We start from the raw sequence: 23824 nt of genomic DNA, 5'->3' as shown, positions 1-23824 counted from the left end.
AAATACATCTAAGGATAAAAGACACTCAGAAACTGGCATTCCCTTCCCAGCAGGCAGAAGGCTCCATTTTTTTTTCCTATTTCATGAAAATTTAGAGCTTTTTTAGTGTTTTAGCAATGGCTGTAATGGGAAGCACCTTCTTTTTAGATATGAGAGTGGACCAGGTGTCTTCTTTCTGGATTGTCATTATCTTTCATCCTCACCTGGTGTTTCAGGGATATTTGAACTAACCTACCCTTTCCATCTGAGAGAACCACTAATAGGAGAAAGTTATTCTGGCTGTCCATAAATGCTTGATGGCTAAAGATTTTACAAAGTTAATGTATTTTAAAGAACACAGGAATGGTATTAATGTAATTATTGTTTGTCTCCCCCTGCCCCCAGAGCCTGGATTCTGAACCACAGCACTTGTCCCTTACAGCACTGTTTGGAAAACAAGAAAAACCTAGCCCATACCAGGATGTCTCAGATCAGTCACAAAAACAGCACCAAGAGAAATGTTCCATGCGGCAGGGAGTAGTGCGCTCACTGTCCTATGAGGAACCCAGCAGACATTCACCCTCAGCAGAGAAGCAGCTTTGTCCAGCCATTCAGAAACTTATGGTACGAGGGACAGACCTTCACCCGCTGGCTGAATTTCCTGAGAACCGGATGTGTGAAAATGGCAGTGTCCATTCTGTTGGGGAGGCTTTTACTGGATTCTTCCAACCTGTAACTTCTCATGGTATTGCTCCATCTCATCCAGTGCAGGATACAGCAGGCACTCAGAGCTTGCTACACCAACTGCAGAGCCAATCCGGAACAATGACCAAAATGGACCCCAGTGCTACAGGACCTGTAAATTCAACAGCTTCAGTCTTCAGCAGGACTCCTGCAGCTGCAGCATCAACAACACAAATAAATAACATGACCCAGTCACATCTTGTATATTTCAATTGCTCCCTTCCTACCCAGGCTTTAGGGCCTCAAACCCTTGGTAAAGAACCACCCAAACTTCCTAGACAGCCACTCTCTCTCTCCAGCAACCAGCCAAGTAGTTCTGGGGTGATTTCACCCCAAGAGTTATTGAAAAAACTTCAGATAGTGCAACAGGAGCAACAGCTACATGTGTCCACCAGACCTACGTTGGCAGCTAAGTTTCCTGTGGTTATGCAGAGCAGCAACACATTGAAACTGGACTCCTGGATAGACAAGGCACCCGGTGCAGAAAAGCAGAGTCCTCTCTTTCAGGTAAAGGTGGGAGTTAAAGGGCTAATGCCATATTAGGAAACTCTCTGGGAATCATTTTTGGTGTGCCGTACCAGTAAAGCATTTCTCTAATTACAGTTTCTTCTCATCCCAGCAAATCTTATATCCAAGCTTATTGTCATAATATCTTCCTTTTGCACAGGTGGGTCTGGGTACCACATCCAAGTTGGTCTTCGTGCAAGCACTAATCCTGTAGCAGCACTAGCAAGTCCACTAATAGCCATAAATATTTCAATTGGAGGTTTTCAAAGATACTTTTGGGGCTGGATGCAGAGAGACATAGATATCTAAAATTGTATTTAAGCAGATATTGGGCATCTAAATCCAAAGAGTGATTCAGGGAACTCCAGCTCAGCAGCTGCTTTATCCCAAAGGTACCTGATTTCATTTAACCCCCAAATTGAAGCTCCCATGTATGTGTTGAAGCAGCCCAATCTCAACAGCTAAGCCCCTCATGATTACCTAACCTTTTCTGCAGTCTCACTGTGAAGCAGAGTGATGTCTAAACTCCACTAAGTCTTCAGAAGGGTTTGACATTTAAGGTGGTTCCCTAATGCTCAAATCATCCTTGAATTGAGAGATTGTCAATGACAGAATGCACTTTGTCAGCATTGAGTTCAGCACTGAACATATGCCACAGTTACTTTCACTGTAAAGTACAACTAGAGGAGGAAGTCGTTGGTGATGGTAGTGCTTACACTGCCCTGGAAGAGAAAGATTTGGGGTCTAAGCCCTCCTCAGCATAAAGGGGTTCCCACCCACATCTAGCAGCTCCCTGACCACCAAACTGGAGCAGAGTCTAAGTATGGACCACCTCTTGAAGCTAGGCCATTGTGCAGCCAAGAAGGAAGAGTCAAAGAACCAGAAGGAAAGCAAGAAGAGGGAGTCAGTCAGTCAGATACACAACTGGAAGGGGAGAGAACTGGGTTCTAATTTCTGTTCCACTTTTGCAGTTTATGTTAGGTAGCCATTGGTAAAAAAAACTGAAAGATTTCTGAGAGCAGGAGCCTATTTTTTTAGTCACTGAAGCGCATACGTTAGAGATGAACAAAACGTTTCCCCGGATCTCACCCCTAATTACCAGTTTACATCATTAGTTTCAAGTTCTGTGCAGGTAAGTAAGTGTCATTTTTTCTGGGTAGATAAGGTTCTTTGGGTAAATCTGATATGTTTTATTAGACCAACAAAAAATTGTTCTTTGCAAGCTTTTGGGTACAAATACTCTTCTTCAGGCAAAGGAAGCCTCTGCAGTTGTTTTGTGCTCTTCCTGGATGGGATAGAAGCCAGTATGCAAGAATGCATGTCAGTGAAAATGCAAATGTGTGGCAGTGGGGGTTAGAGGTGAGAGACAATGGGTGAGAAACCCCTCCGTAAAGTAATGCTGGTGGTGGTGATATCCAGGTAAACCCAAGAAAAAGGATGCAGTTCTGGATTGAAATAGATACTGGCAGAAGCATATTGACAGGGAGAAGTCACCACTGTGGTTATTACTGCAAATATACATAAGAAGCTGTAACAGCTATTACAACTCTGAATCCTGTTTTGCGTAACAGAATGTGGCTCAAGAAGATTCAGATGGACAGCCCGAAGATTGGTTTTATCAGCTGATATGCTGGTAGCCATTAGTTCAGGGCTGTATGAGATGGAAAAAATAAATGAATTAGTATAATCTCATGCAGTCCTGAACTAATGGTTACCAGCGTATCAGCTGATAAACCAGTCTCCTTTGCCACCCTACCTGGCAATAGACATCTGTGAAATAGACTTTGTGTACACATTTGCACACGCTCATGCAAAATCAATCAAAGCAAATCCTGACAATCCATGCATCCAAAGGTCTGTTCCCTATATTTGTTTATCTTTCAGCATTGCATCTTCTGTTGCTATCAATCAAAGTTCAGTGAAGCAAATACTACAAGGTCTGCCAAAAACAGAATGCTACCTAGAAAACATCTTCATTACTGAAGAAAATGACAAGGTTATTTAAGGTGCACAAAAGATTTGTTGAGCAAGAAGGAGACTGGCTTACATTTTCTCACAAACAATTCTGATACTTTACAAGCCTTGCTTTTTAAATTGGCTTGTGATGCCTCTCCATATGGTATAAGAGCTGTGCTCCCACATTGAAAGGAAAGACCTCTTACAAAAGAAATTAATTCAAGCTGACCAGAATTATGCTCAAATCTACAAAGGAAACACTCTGTCTAGTACCAGCCTGATTCTGCGAAGTATCCTTACTAGAGCACAGTATCCTTGCCATTTTTTCAAATAATCAATTTATCCTATTTTCAGTAGACCTTTTTTTTTTTTTACTTTTTGGGTATACCCTACATAAGTAACACCCCTCCCATAGAAGGAATTTTTCTGCATGGAAATAAATGTGATACTTAGTATCACAAATCTGAGTCATGCCAATGCTTATGGTTTATCTTGATTACCACTCCTGCATATGATAGCAAAAATGCTCAGCAAGGATGTATCTGGTATTTTGAACTAGCTACAAGTAAAATGTTTAAAATTTAAGATACAGTAAATATGAATTAAAAAATTCTGAATTAAACTTGGAAAGACACTTATCTGTCTTGTAGTATAGTATTGTACTATATTTCATGAAAACACCCTAGGGAGCATTTATGGTGGAAAGTATATTCCTTTCACAAAAGATTCTTTTAAACCATACAGACTATTTGGAGAATGATAACAGTTTATCTGTGGTCATGAATATTTAAGGCATGGTTCTGAAGTATAAGAATAACATATCTGGCTGATAGCTAAATTTGATGGCCAGAGATTGAATTCCCAATGAACTCAATGGGAAAATGGTCTAGATTTGCAGATAACTGGTGTACTGATTAAAATATCTTTGTACTGATGATGTAAATAACTAGATCTTTGCAATTACTCTACTTAAACATTTAACCTAAAAATGCTTAAACAAATTCTAAGTAATGCTCACTAAGAATGCTAGAAATCCACAACTCCTACTCTAACTACTAATGCTCTAAGAGACTTGTCTGATGAACATAGAATTCCAAGCAGGTAGTGAGAGATGGGGGCTCCAATTTACATTACAAGAGTTTCCAACACATTCTCAGCTTCAAAAAATCTAATTCACTAAGTACCATGTCATCCAGCTGCCAACAGTATTGCTGAATACTAACTAAAGACATTTAAGTGAGTACTTGAGAAGCAGGAATGCTATATGCTGCCACAGCCTCATGGATTTTCATTGTCCTGTTGCAATGCTGTACAGTTGGCAATGTAAGATCCTGCTGTAATGTTGGTGAGTCAGAGATTTAAGTCTTCACCTGGGAAAGCTGCAGATAAATCAATGAAGGTTGAGTAAACAAGCAACTTGGGTCAGATTGTATCAGCAATAATTTTGGGAGTGCTGTTTTGTCCTTGTGAGGAAATTATTCAGAAACTAAAAGAAGCGAACGACTGACAAAGTGGATTGCAAACTGGTCTTGCCAACTAGTTTTGCAGAACTGACCTTGGAATACTTTTGGCACTGATGCCTGGGCTAGTTAGGAGACCATTTGATATGCTTTTTACCTCGGACTTCTCCATTACCCTTTCTGTTTTCATAAGCACTCTCAATAAAAGACTGCAGGAAGCATAAAAAGATTACAGTAATAGTAACAGTCAAAATCTAGCATTGCTACTAGAACTGCAGAAGGCTGTAGACAATATTCGTCTCACCACTAATCGAAAGATACCCAAACTAAATGTTTAAACCAGTGCTTCTCAACTGTTTCAAACTCAAGACATCTCTGCCAGCTCTTAGTTTTCAATCATTTTTGACAACAGAAAAATAATAGAGCAATTCTATTACAAAGAACTCAGACCACAGCAGGGTAGAATGTTTTTAACACTATGGATTCCTATTTGAAATCTCTGGATTTATCTTGTGAATCATGTTTCCCCCACCTAACAATGCTAACATTGTGTGGCACCCCACTGCATCCTTGAATGGATCTCAAGGTACCCTAAGGTGCCCTAGCACTTTGCTTGAGAATCAGTGGTTTAAATGGAAAGATCACCCTGTTTTGTGTAAAGAAATTACTTAAGGGCTAGAGCTTATGAATACACCATCTCATCTCACTTGTTAATAAAATATTGACTTTTAATGTTATACACTAAATCAGGATTTCATTTATCAAGAAATAGGTACACACATTTTCTATTCTAGACAACGATAATACTGTTTTAGCCTGTAACTATTAGTTTGCTGCGTCACCGGTAGATGGCAGCATTGCTTACTATACTATACATAGCTTCTTCTGTTTTGTCTGGTCTAATAAAAAGCAAGCCATTCTTCAATTACCTATTATACTACATCATATTTGCATATTTATAAGTAGAATACGTCCATTGTCTTAAAAGCACACCATGTTTTCTGTTTTGTTTTCAGGGTTTTATTCCTTAGAGTCTGTATAGCCAAAAGATTGCTTTGTTTGTTGGTTGATTTGTTTGTTAAGAACCGGACACTCGCATTGTGTAGAAGCATGATACTTTCATTTTAGCTAGAAAGATCTCTGCCACTCTTAGTCATTCTTTTATAAAAGAACCAGTAATAAGAACCACTGGAGGCCACCCGTATTCCAAGCAGTGGAGGAGCCCAGAGAGAGAGAGAGAGAGAGAAACTGCCATTCATGTGCACAGAACACAGAATTGGTTGTTTCTGTTATGATTAGAAGTCATGCAGGGAATAAGAATGGCAGGTGAATAGTTTTTCTTGTTAAAAAAGCCTAGCTTCGAAAAGCAGAAAAGCAATATTTACCAAACAGTGTTGTTATTAGTAGCTGTTTGCATAACAGGCATGTTGACTGCTTTTCTGTATTTACAAATCCTTTTACAGTTCCTCCTACTGTAAATATAGTGCTGTGAATCAGCATGGGAATTCAATCCTTTTTTATTTTTGAAATGTTTACATGCTGTAGTTGACAGTGTCCCACAAATATCTTAGATTAAATAATAAAGGCAAGGATTTCTTAGAGGGAAATGTTTTATTGGACCAACAGGGTAGCTAGGATAGAGTTAGACAAGCTTTTGAATGCAACATGTTCGTCAGATTACCGTCTTGCATTCAAAAGTTTATCTAACTCTATCTCAGCTACCCCGCTGGTCCAATAAAAGGTATCACTCTAAGAAATCCTTGCCTGTTGCATAACTTTTGGACTGTCACAGCTTTGTGATCACAGTAGCACACTCTTATGCTCGTGTAAAATAGAAAATATATAAGACTAGAGCAAGCCAAGAAATACTGAAGCAGGAATATTCTCTAATTAAATAACCAAGTTTTGTGATTCCAGGATACCTGTCAGATGTACCATCTGCATCATTATGCTCCTATTTTTTATTTAGTTTTCCTCTACATGTTGAAGATGCAAACTGGGACTGTTACAGTAGCATTTTACCTATGCACAGCTGAGCAATAATCCTGCCTCCAGTCCAAATAGAGCAACTGGTGTCTCATGTTAATCCCTAAAGATACTTGTTTTATGTTGAAAAACACACACAAAATAAAACCTGTGATGATAATGCTCTCGCTGAGAGTCTCACAAGTGTCCCACAAGTAGTGCTTGACACTTGAACAGTAAGACAAGCTGCAGTTTAGAATTAAGATCCATTACTAGAGTTGGATGAAGAAAGTTTAAATAGTACTTGCCTTGTTGACTGATTCCTACCAGCATTATTAGCATTTGCATTCAAAAGTTCCAGATGTGTCCCAAAATTAAAAGGAGTAAAACTTTAAGGCACAGGCTCTACTTTCAAATCAGTATGTTACTCCTTGCTTAGACTGATATAAAAGGAAGTGGAACTCTTAGAGAATTACCTCAATGTTTTCCATTCCACTTATTCCATTTATTAAAATATGCTCAGATACAGGCAATTATTCTGAAAGACCAAACCTAGGGATGTGGACCTTTAAGGATTTTGTTGCAGTTTGTCATTCCTCTACAGTACTAATAAGCTAATTTATGTAACAAACTGCTTTTGTAATAAACTCTATTGGTTTGTTATAGGGAATTAATTACACTTGAGATTCAGTATTACAATCTTCAGTTGAATGAGGAGCCTGTTAACTTAGAAATGGACAGCTTATAAAGGAGGATTTGAAACAGGAGGATTCTGGGGTCCAAGTAATCCTAATTCTTGCATATACACTGTTGTGTAACTGTTGCAGGTTGGGACTCCCTTCACCCTTACTCCTGTATTCTTGGTAAATGTAAACACCCTCTATATGATGCCTTTGTGTGTTCAATTTTGTATGGTCAGGTAATTTCACCTCAGCGCATTCCTGCGACAGTGACTCCTAAGCTCTTGATGTCTCCTATGGTGTTCACTCAGTCCACACCTGCTCCACCAAAAGCAAATGAAAGTGGGCGGTTGCCACCCTCAAACCAAGAACCAGCTGCCAATTCAGGTAGCCTTATCCTGCCTATGCAGAACCCGGAGCCATCTCTGATAAACAACAACCCAATGACCAAGATACAGCTGCAGGAAACACTTTTACACCTCATCCAGGTAAAGTCAGAAGTGTTTCCCCGTTGCTTACATCCTTTATTCTGCTTTTGATTTACATACCTTTGCTGCATAGCAGCCTAACCTTTGGTTAGATCCATTTGTCTGAAGGCTAAATACTATGCTGAAATGTGCATTGGAAATTATGCTATTTCTGGCTGTATATAAAAGAAGCACTATATCATATTCTGGAGATAACAGTCCTTTGCACAGCATTGGCTTAACTGCATTTTGATTAATGTATGTAGTGTTGAGTGCACCAGTTCAAGAAAGATGAACAATAAATTTGAAGGGGTTCAGGGTAAAGAGCAAGGATGATCAAAGGCTTCAAGGGATTGGTCTGTGAGTAAAGGTGAAAACAACATGCGCAATACACACGCACAACTTAACTAAATGATGAATAATTGGTGATACGACAGTCTTCAAATAGTTGAGGCTCATGTTAAGGGCAGAAGTTCAGGGAGGAATAAAAAAAATGGGATGAAGATGGGTAAGTAAAAATATGTCTTAGATGTCCAGAAAAATTTACCGGTTAGGTTCATTAAAAAGCACTTCTGCAGTCAAAGTGATGAAACTCTTATTGCCAGAGTTACTAAAATTTTGACTGACAAAACATTCAGGAATATTTTGTAGAAAACAAGCTGGTATACGTCAAAGGATGGAATTGAATGAGTCATGTTTTCGTGTTCTGTCTGACATGGAATTCTGTGAAAACTAAAAAAAAGTGAATGTTTTAAATGCTAAAGGACTGCCTTTAATCTGGAATGAATGAAGAGGGCCAATCAGAGTCTGATTTGTAAATCAGAGTTATTTCCCAGTGTATTATTGAAACTGTTCATAGACATAATCATTGAAGATTGACATAACCTTTAGATTGTGATTACATTATAAAGAGTAGCTACAGGATGAAGTATTTTATGAAGCATTTTTCACATACCTTTCAGGACTTCTGGTTTGTGATTAAAAAGAAGGGTATTGTGTTCCTCCTGTTTTTCCAAATTTGGTACTAGTGGGAAAAACTTTACATAAAACCAATTACTAATAAAACCAATTACTATCTCATGCATTTTATCTTCTGAAGTCTTATCTGCAAATTATGTGTTGGCCAGATTCTTCTCACTGGCCACAACTAATTGGGTTATTTTGGAAAATATTTTCTGCTTAGCCCACTCCATGCCTCATATGGAAAGCCAATTTCATACCTAGCTAATGACTTGCAGCTGTTGTCCCAGGTGCATCCTACATTCCCCATGAAGTGTCACCAGTTTAGTTATTGTCTTATGTTCTTACATGAACTTAATGTCTCTCTTTCTAATTTGCACTGTCCAATTCCTTCACTTTTTGCAAGACTGCCATGTTTTAAAGCAATGGCTCTTAGACTGTGGTGTATACAGGGTGGATTTGATTTTAAATCAAATTGATAAAAATCATGATTTAAATCACTGGCCAGGAAGCTTCGATTTAATCATTGTTCTCTACCAAAAGTGCATTCTTGTTGTTTGATATAGCCTTTGTTCAAGGCTATGGAAATAGGCTTCAGGATAGTCAGCATAAGTTCTACATTTCTTCTAACCCAATGCTGAGAACTTTAGCTATGACAATTCTATTTTGTCATGGTTTTGTTCACAAGTTGTCATCGGATTAGACCAGTTCCCAATATATCACTCAAAACAGTCCACTAGTGAGTTCCATCACACATCTTGTTGGGAGAGTTACTTTGGTTCCTTCTGCCTTGTGGGAGAGTTAGTTTGATTCATCTTGCTTTCCTCAGAGCAGCTGCTGCAAAGTTGTTGTTACGGAAGTATTTTGCAATTTCAACAGAATTCTGCTCAAAATGTTCTTTTTTGTTTCTGCTGCCCCTCCCTCCTTGTATTTATCTGCAGACTCCTCCTTGCCAAGATCTACTCCACCCCCAACAATCCTCTCTATTCATTTAACTTCTTGAAACTTTGCACTTTTAGAGAGAGGTAAGGGCTTGACCCTGTGTACACAAACGTGCAGAGAGTAGTGCTGATGGGTAGGTAATCAGCAGGGATCCTGGTTTTCCCTGATTAAAAAAAAAATCCCAAATTTTCTGATTTAAAAAAATCCCCAAAATCAACATTTATATATAGTGGCATTTTGTTTTAATCATGTGAAAATGTAGATTTTGGGATGGTGGGGAGAATTGTTAAATCAGAAAATTTGGGATTTTTTTTTTTTTATCAGAGAAAACCAGGACCCCTGGTAATCAGATCTGTTATCACTCATCTTCATATACTGCTGTTAACAAGGATATTATCTCTGGAGAGACAAATCCACAGTTTGAGAACTGAAACAAAGCATCACAGAGATGCTTAATGGGATCTTCTAGACTGAGCACTGAGTCCCATTGTGTAGAATGGTTTTCATTAATCTTTACTAACCTATAGAGGAGCCTCTGGGAACCACATAACATTGGGCCCCTAATACAGTCCATGGCCTGTTGTGACTTATTTATAAAGCTTTTCTAAAAAGGTTACATGAATATATTGTATCAAATAGTATATAATTAGAAGTTATAATCCTTGTTGCATGATGATATCTTTGTATAAAAAGAAAAAAAAAGCATCTTAACAAAAAAATAAAAAAAATACAATTAAATCAGAAAATACTATTTAAATTTTAAAAATCTGATTTAAATAAAAAATCCATTCTTTTAAATCATTGATTTTTATCTACCCTGGATGTATAGAGCACTTCTATGGTACTCTTCAAAATGAAAAGCTTCAAAAAACAATCAGCATGGCAGCAGTGGGAAGAGAGATGGATCACAGTAATATATTTTATTGCAAAATGATGTGCAAAATGGAAAAGGAGTTTGACAACTCCTTTTCTGACACTACCTGGGCAAAGGAACTGGTGCAGTTTAAGATCATTCAGTCCAGTGAATATCAAAGGAGATGCTGAGATTTCCTCACTTGGAAAATAGAATCAGGAACTAAATCAATCCACTGTACACTAAAACACTTTAGCATCATTATTGCAATAATAGGAGGGGAAGAAACTCCTCAAAAGAACCCTTAAATATAGGATAATAAGAATGAAGGCCGGGGCAGGGGGAAGGAAAGATTCTTGCTCTTGATAGCTATGTATGCAAACATTCTGTGAGAGGTATTAGCCAGAGGTGGATTTTTTTTTAATTAATTTCCTTGCTAGCATAAACTTTGTCTGAGTGAGTATGGTAGAAAAATCTTTAGAACCTGGAATGGCAAGAACTGAAAATCATTTTGCTCTGTCTCTTTTATCTTCCAATAACCATTCTTATTTTGTTTTTCAGAATGATGACAACTTCTTAAACATAATCTATGAAGCTTATCTCTTCAGTGTGAGAAAGGCAGCAATGAAAAAATCTGTGTAAATGATAGTTTTTAATTAAATTTCTATGATTTCCTGAACTCCAGAAGAAAAAAAAATAAAAGTGAAATGAAATAAATGGTTCCTAGACACTTTACACACAGTTAAATATTGCTTGTTGGCAAGTACATGCTGTACTGAGAAACGAGCGGGTGGAAACTGATTGTGCCTTCCTGGGGGGAGGGGGGTTGGGTCATAGCACTAAAGACGTGAAATCACAATATATCTGAAATTGTATTTTTTTACATGGGCCAATTGCTAGATGACTTATGTTTCTCCTATAAAGACTCTGTTCTCAGAGTTCAGTCTCCTTTTTATTTATAGCTATGGTTACTCATTGACTAGTTATTTTACCTGGACCTTCTCTGACAGAGATATTGCATCTCTTACACAACCCTGGGTTAGCATGAATGGTGCCCAGTCCAAGCCACAAGGTGGCAGTGTTGAACTGTTTTTAGATGCATGAAAAATGTGGTGAAATTCAGGACTAGGAAGATCTCTTGAAGCTGGGATTGTTTCTGACTTGTCTTCAAGGAGTTTAAACTTGCGTGAAAGAAATGTGATGATTTTTCCCCCAGAAATCTTTGTAGGAAAATCTGTTTTTATTTTAATTCCTGAACGTTTATAGAAAGTTGTAGAAATGGAAATCTGAAGTTTTAAAAATTTATAGAGTAGCTTTATTGTTAGTGACTGTTCTTGCTCTACATGCAGATCTGGGATAGCCTTGGATTCAGGTTTCTCAACTTCCAAAAAATCTACATAATTCTAAGCAATATATAAACTTGTCAAGAGAGAAGCTGTTTAGTTCACAAGTGCTTTTCCAGCATGTTCCAAGAGCAGGTGGAAAAATGGTTTCAGTCATCCATTTACAAAGAAAATAAAATGGATAATTCATACTATGCAGTGGATTCATCTTGTTACCACATGAACTAAGTAGTACTGAAAGAACAATTTTCAGTTGTTTAAGGTGGGATTTTAATGTACTCCTAGACTTGTACAAAAGTAAAGTAGACTGCATTGGCCTCGTGTTCCTTGTTAACACCTCAATTATGGTTTAAATCAGTTGGAATAAATACCTAAAACAAACGTGATATTATTTTAGTTAAGGTTTTATACACTTCATTGGCAGATGTTATATGAAACTATAGTGTATGGATGTAGTCTTTGGTAAAGAAAGAAAATGAGTCCAAGTTTTGTTTAGTGCTGTAATGCTGTAGTATATCAATGCCTTCCTACCTGGCAGGACTCATTCTTTTGTGGTTTCAGAGAGGTGAGATGAGGGCATTATTATAGCTGTCTTACCAAGAGCAACAGGTGGAATCAAAATCAAGTGGGGCTCAGAAAGAAACATCAGAATCTTGGTGCATAAGTAAGAGTGAGGAGAAGAGAAATATGGTGAGACACCACAAGCAAGGCGTAAACTTGGGTTTTCTAACTTGGTTGCAGTATCAGGTGGCAGGATTTTGCTGCCTAAGAGAAATTTGGGTATGGGATAGTGGCCCTAGTACATAAGTGGGAAAAATACAGCGCATGGTTTGCATCCAATCCACCTGGCCATTCTATCTGGCCTGCGGGACCCCTAAAAAAAATTAGAAACTATTTATCTGCTCCTGGCTGCCTGTCAAAGATGACAGAAGCCAGGGCCAGTAGGACCCAGGGGGAGTCCCAGCAAGAAAGCAGAAGCCCAGCCCCACCCCACCCCCAGCCATTTCCCTGCCTTCCTGCCCCAGTACTGTTCCAGCACCACATGGCGCCTGGCTGCATCGCTGGACTGCGGGAGCAAGGGGCTGTGCTGGTATTCCAGTGTATGCGTAGGGTGGGGCTGTGTGCGTGTTTGTAGGGTAAGTCACACCTACACACCCCACCATACACAGACCCCCACACCCACGCCACCCACACCCCACATATCCACATACGCACCCACATGCTCCCACACCCCCCACATCTATCCATCCCTCACAGGAACACCTACGCCTCCCCAAAACCCCACATACCCACGCACCCACAGCCCCTACAATGTACAAGAATAAGACTATTTTAAGCTATTATATACAATCACCTCTATGTACACTACACAAATGCATGTAAACCAGGACAAAAATATTTTTTAAATTAAATTAATGAATGCTGTAGATGTTTGCTTTTTAGAGTATAATTTGGTATTTTTCTGGTTCCAAGATGGCAAAACCCCTTGCTGAAAGGAGTACTTCTGGGGGGCAGAAATCATGGGTTAGGGGCTGGGACTTCCAGTATCTTTTCTAAGAGATGTGGCCAGAGGATAGCATAGGATGGAAAAGATAGTGAGCAAACTGAAGTGTTTTTTGTCTCAGAGAAGGCATCTTCTAAAATTATAGCCAATATAGTCAGAGCCATCCCCAACTACTGAAAAGCTGGAAATTCTCTAGGTTTCCCATAAATTCCTGTATTTTTTTATTTGTATTAGTCTTTAAATGTCATATATTGTTTAGTAATATATTGATTTTTATTTTTAAAATAAAACCAAATATCTGGGAATTTTCTTTTATGCAGACTATGGCCACATACAGGCGTGCTTCCCTCTCAGTCTGATCAGGGAGAGGAGCAGCAGGGATGGCTGGGGGTTTTGCACTGCTGCTTTCCTCCCCTCAGAGCTTTGCTCTGCTGTTCTCTCCACTCTGGGTAAGCTGCAGGCACCAGCCTTGTGCTGTGCAGGGGAAAAAGCTTGGGAAGCTTTTCTTTTTTACTTTTTTGTTAATTCAAAGGGATCAATTACAATTCTACTGCAGAATAAACTTTCACATAGCAAAATATAGTTTTCAAGGAAGAGGCTAGGTGTAAAATTTAAATTGTGTTGGGTTTGGGTTTCAGCCATAAATACAATGAGAGTCCTGGTTCATTTTGTACTTCCTGGATATCAGAATGGCAGCATGCTGTTCTGGTTGCTGTAGTATCCTTTGATGGAAAAACTTAGATTAAGAGATTTTTCAGTACAGTACTTTAGGTTGTAAGGTAGAAGACAATGTGGCAAGAGGACACCTCCTCCCAGGAGGATTGTTCTGGCCTGGGGGAAAAAACATGGGATTCTGCAGTCTTGGAATATATAATACAGCAAAACAGATGCAAGCTCTGACAAATGGCAATCAATTGAACTTGCTACATAGAGTAAAACTTGTTTTTAAGACTTCTCTTTCTTGTCCATGTCCTACAGCTGCTTTTCCCATCAAGTCATTGTGATCTGTGGACATATTTCTAGGTTCAGCTGGAGGGGAAAAAGAGAATAATCAAATATAAGCTTCTGCATGATGCCCAAAAACCGAAGAGACTCTTTCTTCTCCACTGAAAGTAATACTCTAAGAATATCTTAAAGGTCAAAGCACAAGTCCAGTCTTAACACTTTGCCCTATATAAATACTGCATATTAGAACTGGCATCACAGACCAAGCCCCTATGTTAGCCTGTCGTCAAGACTGCAGCTAGACAGCCCAACACCACCCCCCCAAAACTAACACAATAACTAGACAATCTCTCTCTTTTCACTATCATCTAAAATTACAACCATCAGTGATAATTTTTGCATTTTATTTAAAAAATGGTAACATTACCTTCCCACCAGAACAAACTAAACAGACATACAGAAGCTTATGACTGGAATGCAAGGAGAGCTAGGAACAGACTCCCTTCTTCTGCATGACTCAAAATGGCACTGAAACAAAGCAGATATAGCATATCAAAGAAAAGGAAATCAGAATGTTAGGTTACTGTACAAAATAATTTACAGGGAGAGAGCTTCAAAATAAACAGTCACCCTGGAAGAGAGTTCAGACAGGATGAAATCCTTTTTATTAATTTCAATAACCAAAACATCTGGTGAAGGGGCTAATATATTTTATGGTAACATCTACTTGAAAAGCATCCATGTAAAAGTTTCTGGAAACCTTTGGCATATACTTTGATTAGAAACCTAACCTATTATGTTTTGGTGTATCCTCCTCTAACTACAAGACAACAGATTTATCATCTGACAGCAAAAAAGGGTAGGTATGAATATTCTATGGCTCAAGAGAATGAGACTGCAGAAAAGTAAATATATGATGCAGATCATTCCTCTGATAAAATAGTGATCTGCTTGTAAAATACAAGGAAAAATGAGGGCCCCTGACTAAAAATATTAAAGCTTCTATTGTGCAACAAGAAAGATGTTAGCCTTGATTCTGATGCAGAATAAATAACACCTTTTGATTTACCAAAGCATAGCAGTTCTATAACAGATTCCTGCCTAGTAGTATAAAGATTGCTACATGCCTCCTTGTGAATCTGTCGAAGTATTTGCACCAACAGGACTCGGCATTAGGGCTGTGCGAAGCTTTGGTCCCTGAATTTGATTCGGCGGAAATTCGGCCATATTCGGTGGCTGAATCTCCAAATCTGAATCAAATTAAAGGACCCTTGAATCTGGCCGAATTGGAGTCCTCTGAATTGATTTGGAAAGGTTCAGTGATTCGTACATAGACACAGCTTGAAATGTTTTTTCTACATACCTCAAGGTACCAGGCGGCTCGTCGATGCTGGGGTGGATGGAGCGTCCCACAGGAGCGTGAGGGGGCTCCCCAGCGCGCTCAGCAGCAGACCTGGAAGTGGACCAGAAACACTTCTGGTCCGCTTCAGGGTCTGCCGCAGAGCACGCAGGGGGTCCCCCCCTGTGTCCCCCCGACTTAGCAACTGGTGCCTTCTGGGTCTGGGGGAAGGGCACTTAGGCTCCCCCTGTAGCTGATTGCCGAGCCGGGGGGGCGCAGCGCACTCCCTGGAAGACACAGAATTGGACAAGAAGTACTTCCAATCCACTTCCGCCTGCCGAGTATGTGGAGGCCCCCCTGCCCCCGCACTCCTGTGGGACGCTCCATCCACCCCATCATTGCAGCGTTTACAATCTGCACTGGTACCTCAAGGTATGTAGAAATGACATTTAAAGCTGTCTATGTCCAAATCGCTGATTCTCCAAATCAGCATTAAATTTTCAGATTCGGATTCAGCCAAATTGAAGCGGGGACAGTGATCCAAATCAACGAATTGAATCACTGTCCTTGATTTGGGCTGAATCCAAATTGAATAGGACCCGCTTTGCACACCCCTAATAGGCATATATGACTTGCATGACCATACCAAGTACCTGAGATCTATGCAAAGCACTATTTAAGAACTAGCTGCCATTCTGTTTTTAAGCCCTGCATACCTGTGTAATTTTCCCCTACACTTGCCTAAAAATACCAAAGTGACTCGAATTGAGAGAGATGAAAGGAACATGTGGGTTTTTGCCTAGTCTATCACTACTCAGGCTGGGAATAAAGGCTGTTTTCATGTGTACAGCTGCCCAGGTGTACACCTTTTTTGCTTTCTCTTCCTCTCTGTGGAGGACTATAGACTCATATCCACCAGCAAGTTCTTTTTTTCCCTCTGTCCAAGAAGGTTATTTTCTCCTGTCGGTTTTCCCCTTCTGATTCCTCAGGAAGAGCTAGAGCAGGAGGATCCAATTTCTGTATATTGCGCAGAGATCACTTGTGCTAGAATATTGCTAACGTGATGCAGTGATCCATCTACAACTACATGCTGATCTATTCCCTTAAAAGAGAAATACCACCCAAGAAGAAAGAAACCTGTTTCAAATTTTTTTTTTAAAAGGAGTCTTATTTATTCTTTATATATTTATTTATCTATTTTCTGCAGAGGACTGTCACACCAATTTGGTTTGCAAGAGCCTTGAGGTTATATTAGTCTCACCCCTGCTGGTATCCAGCTGCCTAGTTCATTGATCATCATCTGTTCAAATTTTCAGGAGCTCCCTAATTTCTGATGTGGTGAGGTTGAGGGGTGAGGAGGAGGTTGATTTTTGCTTTAAATTCCTGTAGGGGAGAGGTGATCATAGCTAAACTTACCTTAACTTTTGCCCAAATTCAGAAGTATCTAGAACAATACCCATATACTGCACAACATATACAAATAATAGCTGTACCTGAAGAAGACTGTAGTCTTAAATGTCCCCTGGTGCTAACCAGAGTAGCTGAAAATAAATGGTAGTGGGAAACAACCTATATGAAGGCTTGATCTTTGCAATTTTCCCCAATTTTTTGCTGCAACTCAAACCCCTCAGTCCTCTACAACCAGCTCCATGGCCTCTAGGAATTAACTCTTTTCCCAGAATTGAGTGTTGTGTGGACAGGAAGAAGCTTACTCTGGGACTGGTATGGACTGGAGCAAGCAGGGGGTATATAGAAACCACTGAAGCAGCAGAGTAGCAAGCTACTCCTTCCTCCCTTGACCATGCCACTGAGTCTTTAAAAGCCCTTGGGGCACACTATTAGGAACTGCTTTTTTGCTTTTCCTTGTTGATGTGGGTAATTACAGTAGGCTGTCACTGGGTGCTCATGCTGCAGTGGCTGAGAAGTTCTGCGCTTGAGAACATTGATCCTTATGTCACAGAGTGAGAAAGAAAAACAGTAAAGACAGCAGGATATACTTAACAGGGACAATATTTCCATACACAACTCCTGCATTGGTTAAAAAAATGCCTTTGCTTTGAAAAGTCCTTGTAAGAAGGTCACTCACCCAGCTTCCTTATTAAAGCCAGGTAGCACCATGTTCAAGGTTTCCAGACAGTTTGTTTTCCATGGGACAGCCTAGTCCCCACAGTAAAAGAAACAATGAACCAAGCAAGTGTGCAAAGAGATAAACAGTCCAAAACCAGTAGGCTTTCTTCAAGTGTTGAAATGAGACAGACTCTGTTCCCCCTTTGCTCCCTGACCCTGGAGCTCTGAACCCTTTGGCTAGGAACAGACATTACACATAAATCAGTTTAAGTGATTACAAACTGGTTTAAACCTAGAACAGATATTCAGTGCACATAAACCAGTTTGACAATGGCTGAAACCAGTTTGAGATAAACCTGATTGACTCTAGTATCAGACTAAACTGATTTGCCTCAAACCGGTTTATTCAATGTCTGTCCCAGACTATTTGCTGGTTTAAGATAAACCAGAATTCCCCAGCATCCTAGCATAGTCTCTGGATAGGGCAGGGCTCTGTTCCACATCAGGGCTGGCCCCTTCCCTCTGCTCCCTGGCTGCAGCTCCCCACTCCCCTTTACCATTTCCTGCTAAGAAAGAATTCCCCCTCCCCTCTGCCTTGCTGAGGAGGTGTCTGTGTATTAGCTAGCAGACCACATGCTGGCTATAGTACATGCTGAATCAATAGGTAGCATCAACAGGCAGAATCAACAAGTAGCTGGTAATGTCCCTCTGTTGTTTTCTTAATTGGGTGATAAACACTGTTATCCATTCCCTGCTGGGCTAATCAGAGCTCCTGCTGGGGTCTGGCCATGTCCCCACTCCCCCATCCATGCTGTGGAAGGAAGGGAGTGCCCCCTAGTTTCTAGCCACTGCAGGTATGTGCCTGCATTTCTGGGATGTCTGTCTGATTACAAAACTGATTTAGCCTAGCCAGGTTAAACTAACCTGCAAAGTTTGAATCAATTCAGGCTCAAGCTTTTTGAATGTGTGCCCTAGTCTCTATGGCTCCACTCTCATTTACTGATCATCAATTACAGCTGGCCCCCAGGCTTCCAGCCAGGCAGACTCTTAACTGCTGGTTACCTGCAGTGTCCTATCCCTCTGCAGGATGAGCACCTCTTTACACTCTTCTTCTCCCCACTCCCAACCAGCTGTAGAATTAAAAACAAGCTAGAGATGCAAAATTTGTAGAAGTTTCCTATTATCTTCCCTGTCCCATAAGCATCTACTGTTTCTCCGTTTTTCCAAGGAACTCTGCAAGTGGTGACATGTAGGGGGTGCATGGGGGTACACATACACCCCCTGAAAGTACTAATGCACCCCCTGACAGGCAGTGTTCCCTGCTTAGGTGATGGGCAGGGGGGCAGGTGAGACCACTGGTGCCCCCCCCTGAGAGCGCCAGCCTGGGAGTGGGAGTGCCAGGAGAAGCAATCCCTGCGGCCAACTGGGAGGGGTTCCCCAACATCCGATCAAGCCAACCTGGAAGTTTCAGTGCCGCTGGCACTTATGGCTCAGTGCAATTGGCCACAGGCGAATCCGGCCCCCTCGCCTCCCCCTAGTCAGCATGACTGGCCACAGGGAACCCTCCCGCCAGTTGCTGACTGGCCACTGGTGGGGCAAGTGCCCCCCCCTGCTCAAGACTCACCGGTTGCCCATGACCTCTGATAGGATTCCTTTTGGTGACAGCTACTGTTGTACTTAGTCCCGGGGGCAATGTGTAGGGGATGCATGTGGGTGGCGGGATCTGTGGGCAGTCCACGACCACTGCTAGCCACTGCCAACACTGCTGGTGGCACCTGCGGGTGGTTACCACCCCCTGGTCAGCACTCGTCACCCTCCCCCCGACTGCCCACAGTGCCGGTGGCATTTGCAGGAGCTCCCAGCTTACCACCACTGGGCTCCCACCACAGTGCTCCCGCTGCCACCAGCACAGCCATGCCCCCCCAAACCGCCAGGGGCACACGCTGTTCATGCTTAGTCCTTACAAAATGATTCTCTTCTGTCAAATGATTGCAGCAGCTCCAGAAATTCTGAAGGTATTTTTGATAAACCTTGCCATGAGCAAGTGCTATAGGCATTTAAGACCAGAGCAGAATTAACAACGGGTTCATTTTTAATTAAAAGAAAATTGCCTATGTATTAACTGCTTCCTTGTGAAAACAGGTTTGCCATGCTAGGTCTGACTACTGCTCTGTTAATTCTGTTATCTTTCACTGTCACTTCTCAATACCTGAAGCTTCAGGAAAATCTCATGACCAGAAAAACAGTGATATTCAGCAAGGGTGAAAGACTGTTAAAATTTCTTTCTTGTCCCCTGAGATGATAAACTTACGCTTTGAAGTCTGAAAACACATGATCTTAAGGTTGCATGACTGCATATGTCATAAAATTATTCAGTCCTTTTTAAAATCCAGATGTTGTCTTTGATTTTTGGTTCTTCTGGTTCTTATGGAAGCAAATTCTACATGCTTATCTCAAATGTTGTTATAATCTCATACAGAAAGAGTCTAAACATGGGCAAACTGGTTTTGATCCTATAACATTTACTGGGTAGACTGGCTAGCTGGCCACTAATTGCATTTTAAGTTGTTCCTCTTGATGCTTGAAAGTTTTACTGATGCATGAGAGTAACAACAGTTACACGCATACATGCCACTAGAGGCTGCCATATGCCTCACTAATGGTTAGGTATAGCAATTAAGAACACAAATTTGTATTTGGAATGCTGGTGTTTGGAGGCTGTTAGCATAGCCTACGCATTGCCAGTATTCTCCAGACAAACTCTATGGAGTATCTTGGCTGACTCCATCCATCATAGTCTCTTAGATATGGTCTTCATTTCTTGCAAAGGAATGCTTTGAAAATGAACAAAGATATCATAGTTTAATAGCTTTTGCAACTATTCAGAGCAGTAGTGTTCCATCAAAATTATTTGTGTATAAACTGAAACAGCACTTACCTGCTGTGGCATCTGGGCTCCTTCGCAGACATAGGTTACCTTAGTTGCTGTCAGAATGCAATACTGTACATTAAAATACAGTGGAAGACAGGTTATGTTTCCTCCCAGTGGCTTTGCAGACCTTCAGAGTAAATCTAAATCTAAATTGCAGCTAGAAAAGAGAATCATTCCATACTGAAAACACCAACAAGCTCCAACATTACTTGAGTAAGAGTTAAGCTAAGGTCATAGCTGCAGTGAACAACCATTGCTAATGACATTCCAGTGCCAGTCTGCCTGCTTTGTGCACATCAGATTTCAGATGAAGAAACCCTGAGGTCACAATGGTTTGGTGTCTGTGAAACTTCAGGAGCCACAGGCTCAGAAAAATGTTAACTTCAACCTTGATGCTATGCTAACCAGAAGCCAGGCAGCTGGAATTAATATTATTTAAAAACTGCAAATGATTTTGGGCAGACAGCGTGGCCTGGAAGAAGTTTTTTGTTTATTTATTTATGTATTCCTAGATCAGGTCAAAGTGAATATCCTACATCAGAGGCATTAAAGATATGGTTCACAGGCCAGATCCACACTCCAGAACCCTGTCATCCAGCCTACTATGCCACCCATGGGTCTTGAACTAGATCTGTACAATACAGGTAGAATGTGCCAAAGGGGCACTACCCACAGCTGGCCAGCCCTGAATGCTGGGGCTGGTCTGTGGGTCCAATACAACTCATTGCCACTCATCCAGCCTGTAGATTGGCCCCACACCACTCACCTCACCCACTAGGCCTGACAAGTTGACACCCCTGCCTTACACTGAGATTTAAGTGCTTGTTCTATGTTTGTTTTATGTGGGTTGCAGACTGCTCTGGCCCTTGTGGATTGATTGGCTGACCTGTTGCTCTCTATTCACTGTCCCAAGTGTACTACCCAAATGTTGACAACAGCACAAGGGAGCAAAATAAGCAGAGGGCTGTAAATTGATATTTACATCATAAGACAAACACTTTGCACGTTACTATCTGTTCTGACAATGAGTGTTGATTTGTTCTTACAACATATGCATATAAGGTAAACAAAATCCTTGTGACCTGTTGTTTCCTGTCTTGTGAACTGCTCGTTTGAGGCAGGGGTTGTCTCTTACATGTGCACATATGCATTTTCGTATGCATGTGTATGCAAACACAATGCCTAGAACAATGAGGATTCTATCTCAGTCGGTGCCTAAACATGCGACAGAAATAACTGCTTGCAAGACATGTGCTGGTTTGATCTTTAATTCCTTTTGTAAATAAAATCCCTATAGGCACTTCATGATTTTCCAATACTTTGATACACAGTAGGTGTTTCTACACGTGCAATGAATTCACCTGAATTTTCTGTGCAGAAAATTCAGGTGCATTAAACTGTGCCCCTGCCTGCATCTGAACACATGTCCATCGGGAACAAACTTGCTCCCAACAGGAGCAGTTCAGTCTAGGACTGCTCCTGCCCTGCTCTGCTTCCCTGCAGAAGCCTGGGGGAGCTCCAGGCCCCCCTGAGTGCTAGCCCCACGCAGGCTGGCAGAGGGCACATCCCAATCTCCATGTGGCTGGCAGGCAGCTGCCCAGTAGCCCAGACAGTTCTTCCCAACCTGTGGAGATCAGGACAGGTCCCAATTTCCATGTGGCCAGCAGGCAGCATCCTGCCCAGCTAGGACATCTCTCCATGCCCCCTGTGGCTCCCTGCTGCCTAGGCTGACCAGAAGCAATTTGCTCCTGGTCAGCATCTATACATGTGCTTCAGCGCAATAATATAATGTGCAGATTTCTAGTACCTGTTTCTACAGGTACTAGAAAACAGCACATTATAGTAATTTATAGTACAATGTAGATGGTGATGCTTTACTGCAAATTAATGAACTACATATATTGCTTTTGCCTTGGAAAGATTAAAATATAAAACTTGTTGGGTGCATCTAACATGAGATGCTTTACTGCCCATTAATCTAATGAGCAGTAAAGCATCTCATGTTAGACGCATCCAGTATGTTTTATATTTTACTCTTTCCACAGCAAAAATAATACATTATAATAGGCAGGAAGGTGGGGCAGGGGAACCTTTTTGAAAAGCTCCTCTCTGATAAAGACACTGTCAAATGCTGAAAGATGGAGGCGTTGTTGTCCATTATGAAAGCTGGCAGGTGACTTAAGTAAACAGATTTGGAGGCAACTTGGAGAAAAGGGAAGTGATGTGAATTGTGATAAAAAATTCAGGGGAGATGCTGCCAATGGCCTTTCCCAATTCCTTTTTGAGAACCATTTACAAGCAACCAGCTTCATTGTTAACGGTTCTGAGAAACACCTTTGGTGCATTGTTGATTTATTCAGGAGTAAAGTTTGAGCTACTTCAAAGCTGTAATCTGATATGGAAAGTCTTGTGAACGCTTCCCTGTACCCTTTCATTTTTAATTCATCACAACGTTTTTAGTAATAATTGATGGTTGGGAAAAATATCTCTTATGTTTTCATTAATATTCATGGAAAAATATTGGATATTTTATTACAGGTTTTTTCATAGCTCAAAAACTATTGTGAGCATATGAAATGTTATCAAAGGACCAGTTTAATCTCAAGACATGTTGAATCTGATCACCATCGAATTACAATGTGAAAGCTTTCATGTGATAAAGGGCAGTTCTGTTTTCAAAATTAAAGAAAAATATCCCTGTAACGTTGCAGACTCTGACTTAGATTACTGGCAAAACTGTGGCTTTCTATAAATTCAAAATGAAATGGGAGAACCTGAAAAATAAAGGTTTTTGAATTCTATTTCAAATATTTTATATGGCCCCAAATGTGATGAATCACATCTCCAGGAATGTGCTCTACAAAATATTCTGGCCCAAATGTTCAAAAGTAGCTACTAATTATGCCTGCCTAAGGTCTGATGTCCAGAAGTGCAGAACACCTGTCCTTTTATATCTACAGTCAATGCACGGAACAAGCGCTCATAGCCTCTGAAAATATTATTTGAGATTAAAAATGATGTGTATTATCCTTATTTGTGTAACATTTTTATAATATTTGTAACGGGAACATGAGCTTTGTAGCTGGGGTCAAAGCCCCACTGGGTTTAAGGCTTTGTACAAACATGTCAAGAAATATTCCTTGTCCCAGCACATTTACAAACCAAATAAACAAAACAAAGG

The 23824-nt window shown here is 40.6% G+C and overlaps 1 protein-coding gene and 1 long non-coding RNA gene across 6 annotated transcripts in view; one reads left to right on the top strand and one right to left on the bottom strand.

The window, feature by feature from the left end:
* DCP1B (decapping mRNA 1B) overlaps nt 1-12242 on the top strand; it is a 68164-nt gene extending 55922 nt beyond the window's left edge. For all 5 annotated transcript variants that reach the window (XM_059726518.1, XM_019489512.2, XM_019489510.2 and 2 more), the window contains 3 exons: nt 385-1230; nt 7531-7779; nt 11075-12242. In XM_059726518.1, the coding sequence (XP_059582501.1) occupies nt 385-1230; nt 7531-7779; nt 11075-11155 (1176 nt within the window). In that variant the 3' untranslated portion in view covers nt 11156-12242. The remainder of the gene's footprint in view (nt 1-384; nt 1231-7530; nt 7780-11074) is intronic.
* Nucleotides 12243-13970: 1728 nt separating this feature from the next.
* LOC132250173 (uncharacterized) lies at nt 13971-20733 on the bottom strand. The gene is made up of 3 exons (XR_009461802.1): nt 20650-20733; nt 14733-14833; nt 13971-14389 (listed from the first exon to the last, which is right to left on the bottom strand). It is a non-coding gene; the product is annotated as an uncharacterized LOC132250173 (long non-coding RNA).
* Nucleotides 20734-23824: the final 3091 nt, after the last annotated feature.

The sequence above is a fragment of the Alligator mississippiensis genome, chromosome 4 (genome assembly GCF_030867095.1).
Source record: "Alligator mississippiensis isolate rAllMis1 chromosome 4, rAllMis1, whole genome shotgun sequence".
In the NCBI taxonomy this organism is placed as follows: Eukaryota; Metazoa; Chordata; order Crocodylia; family Alligatoridae; genus Alligator; species Alligator mississippiensis.
The sequence above is the reverse complement of the archived record's forward strand: the minus strand, read 5'-3'. Positions and strand labels throughout refer to the sequence as shown.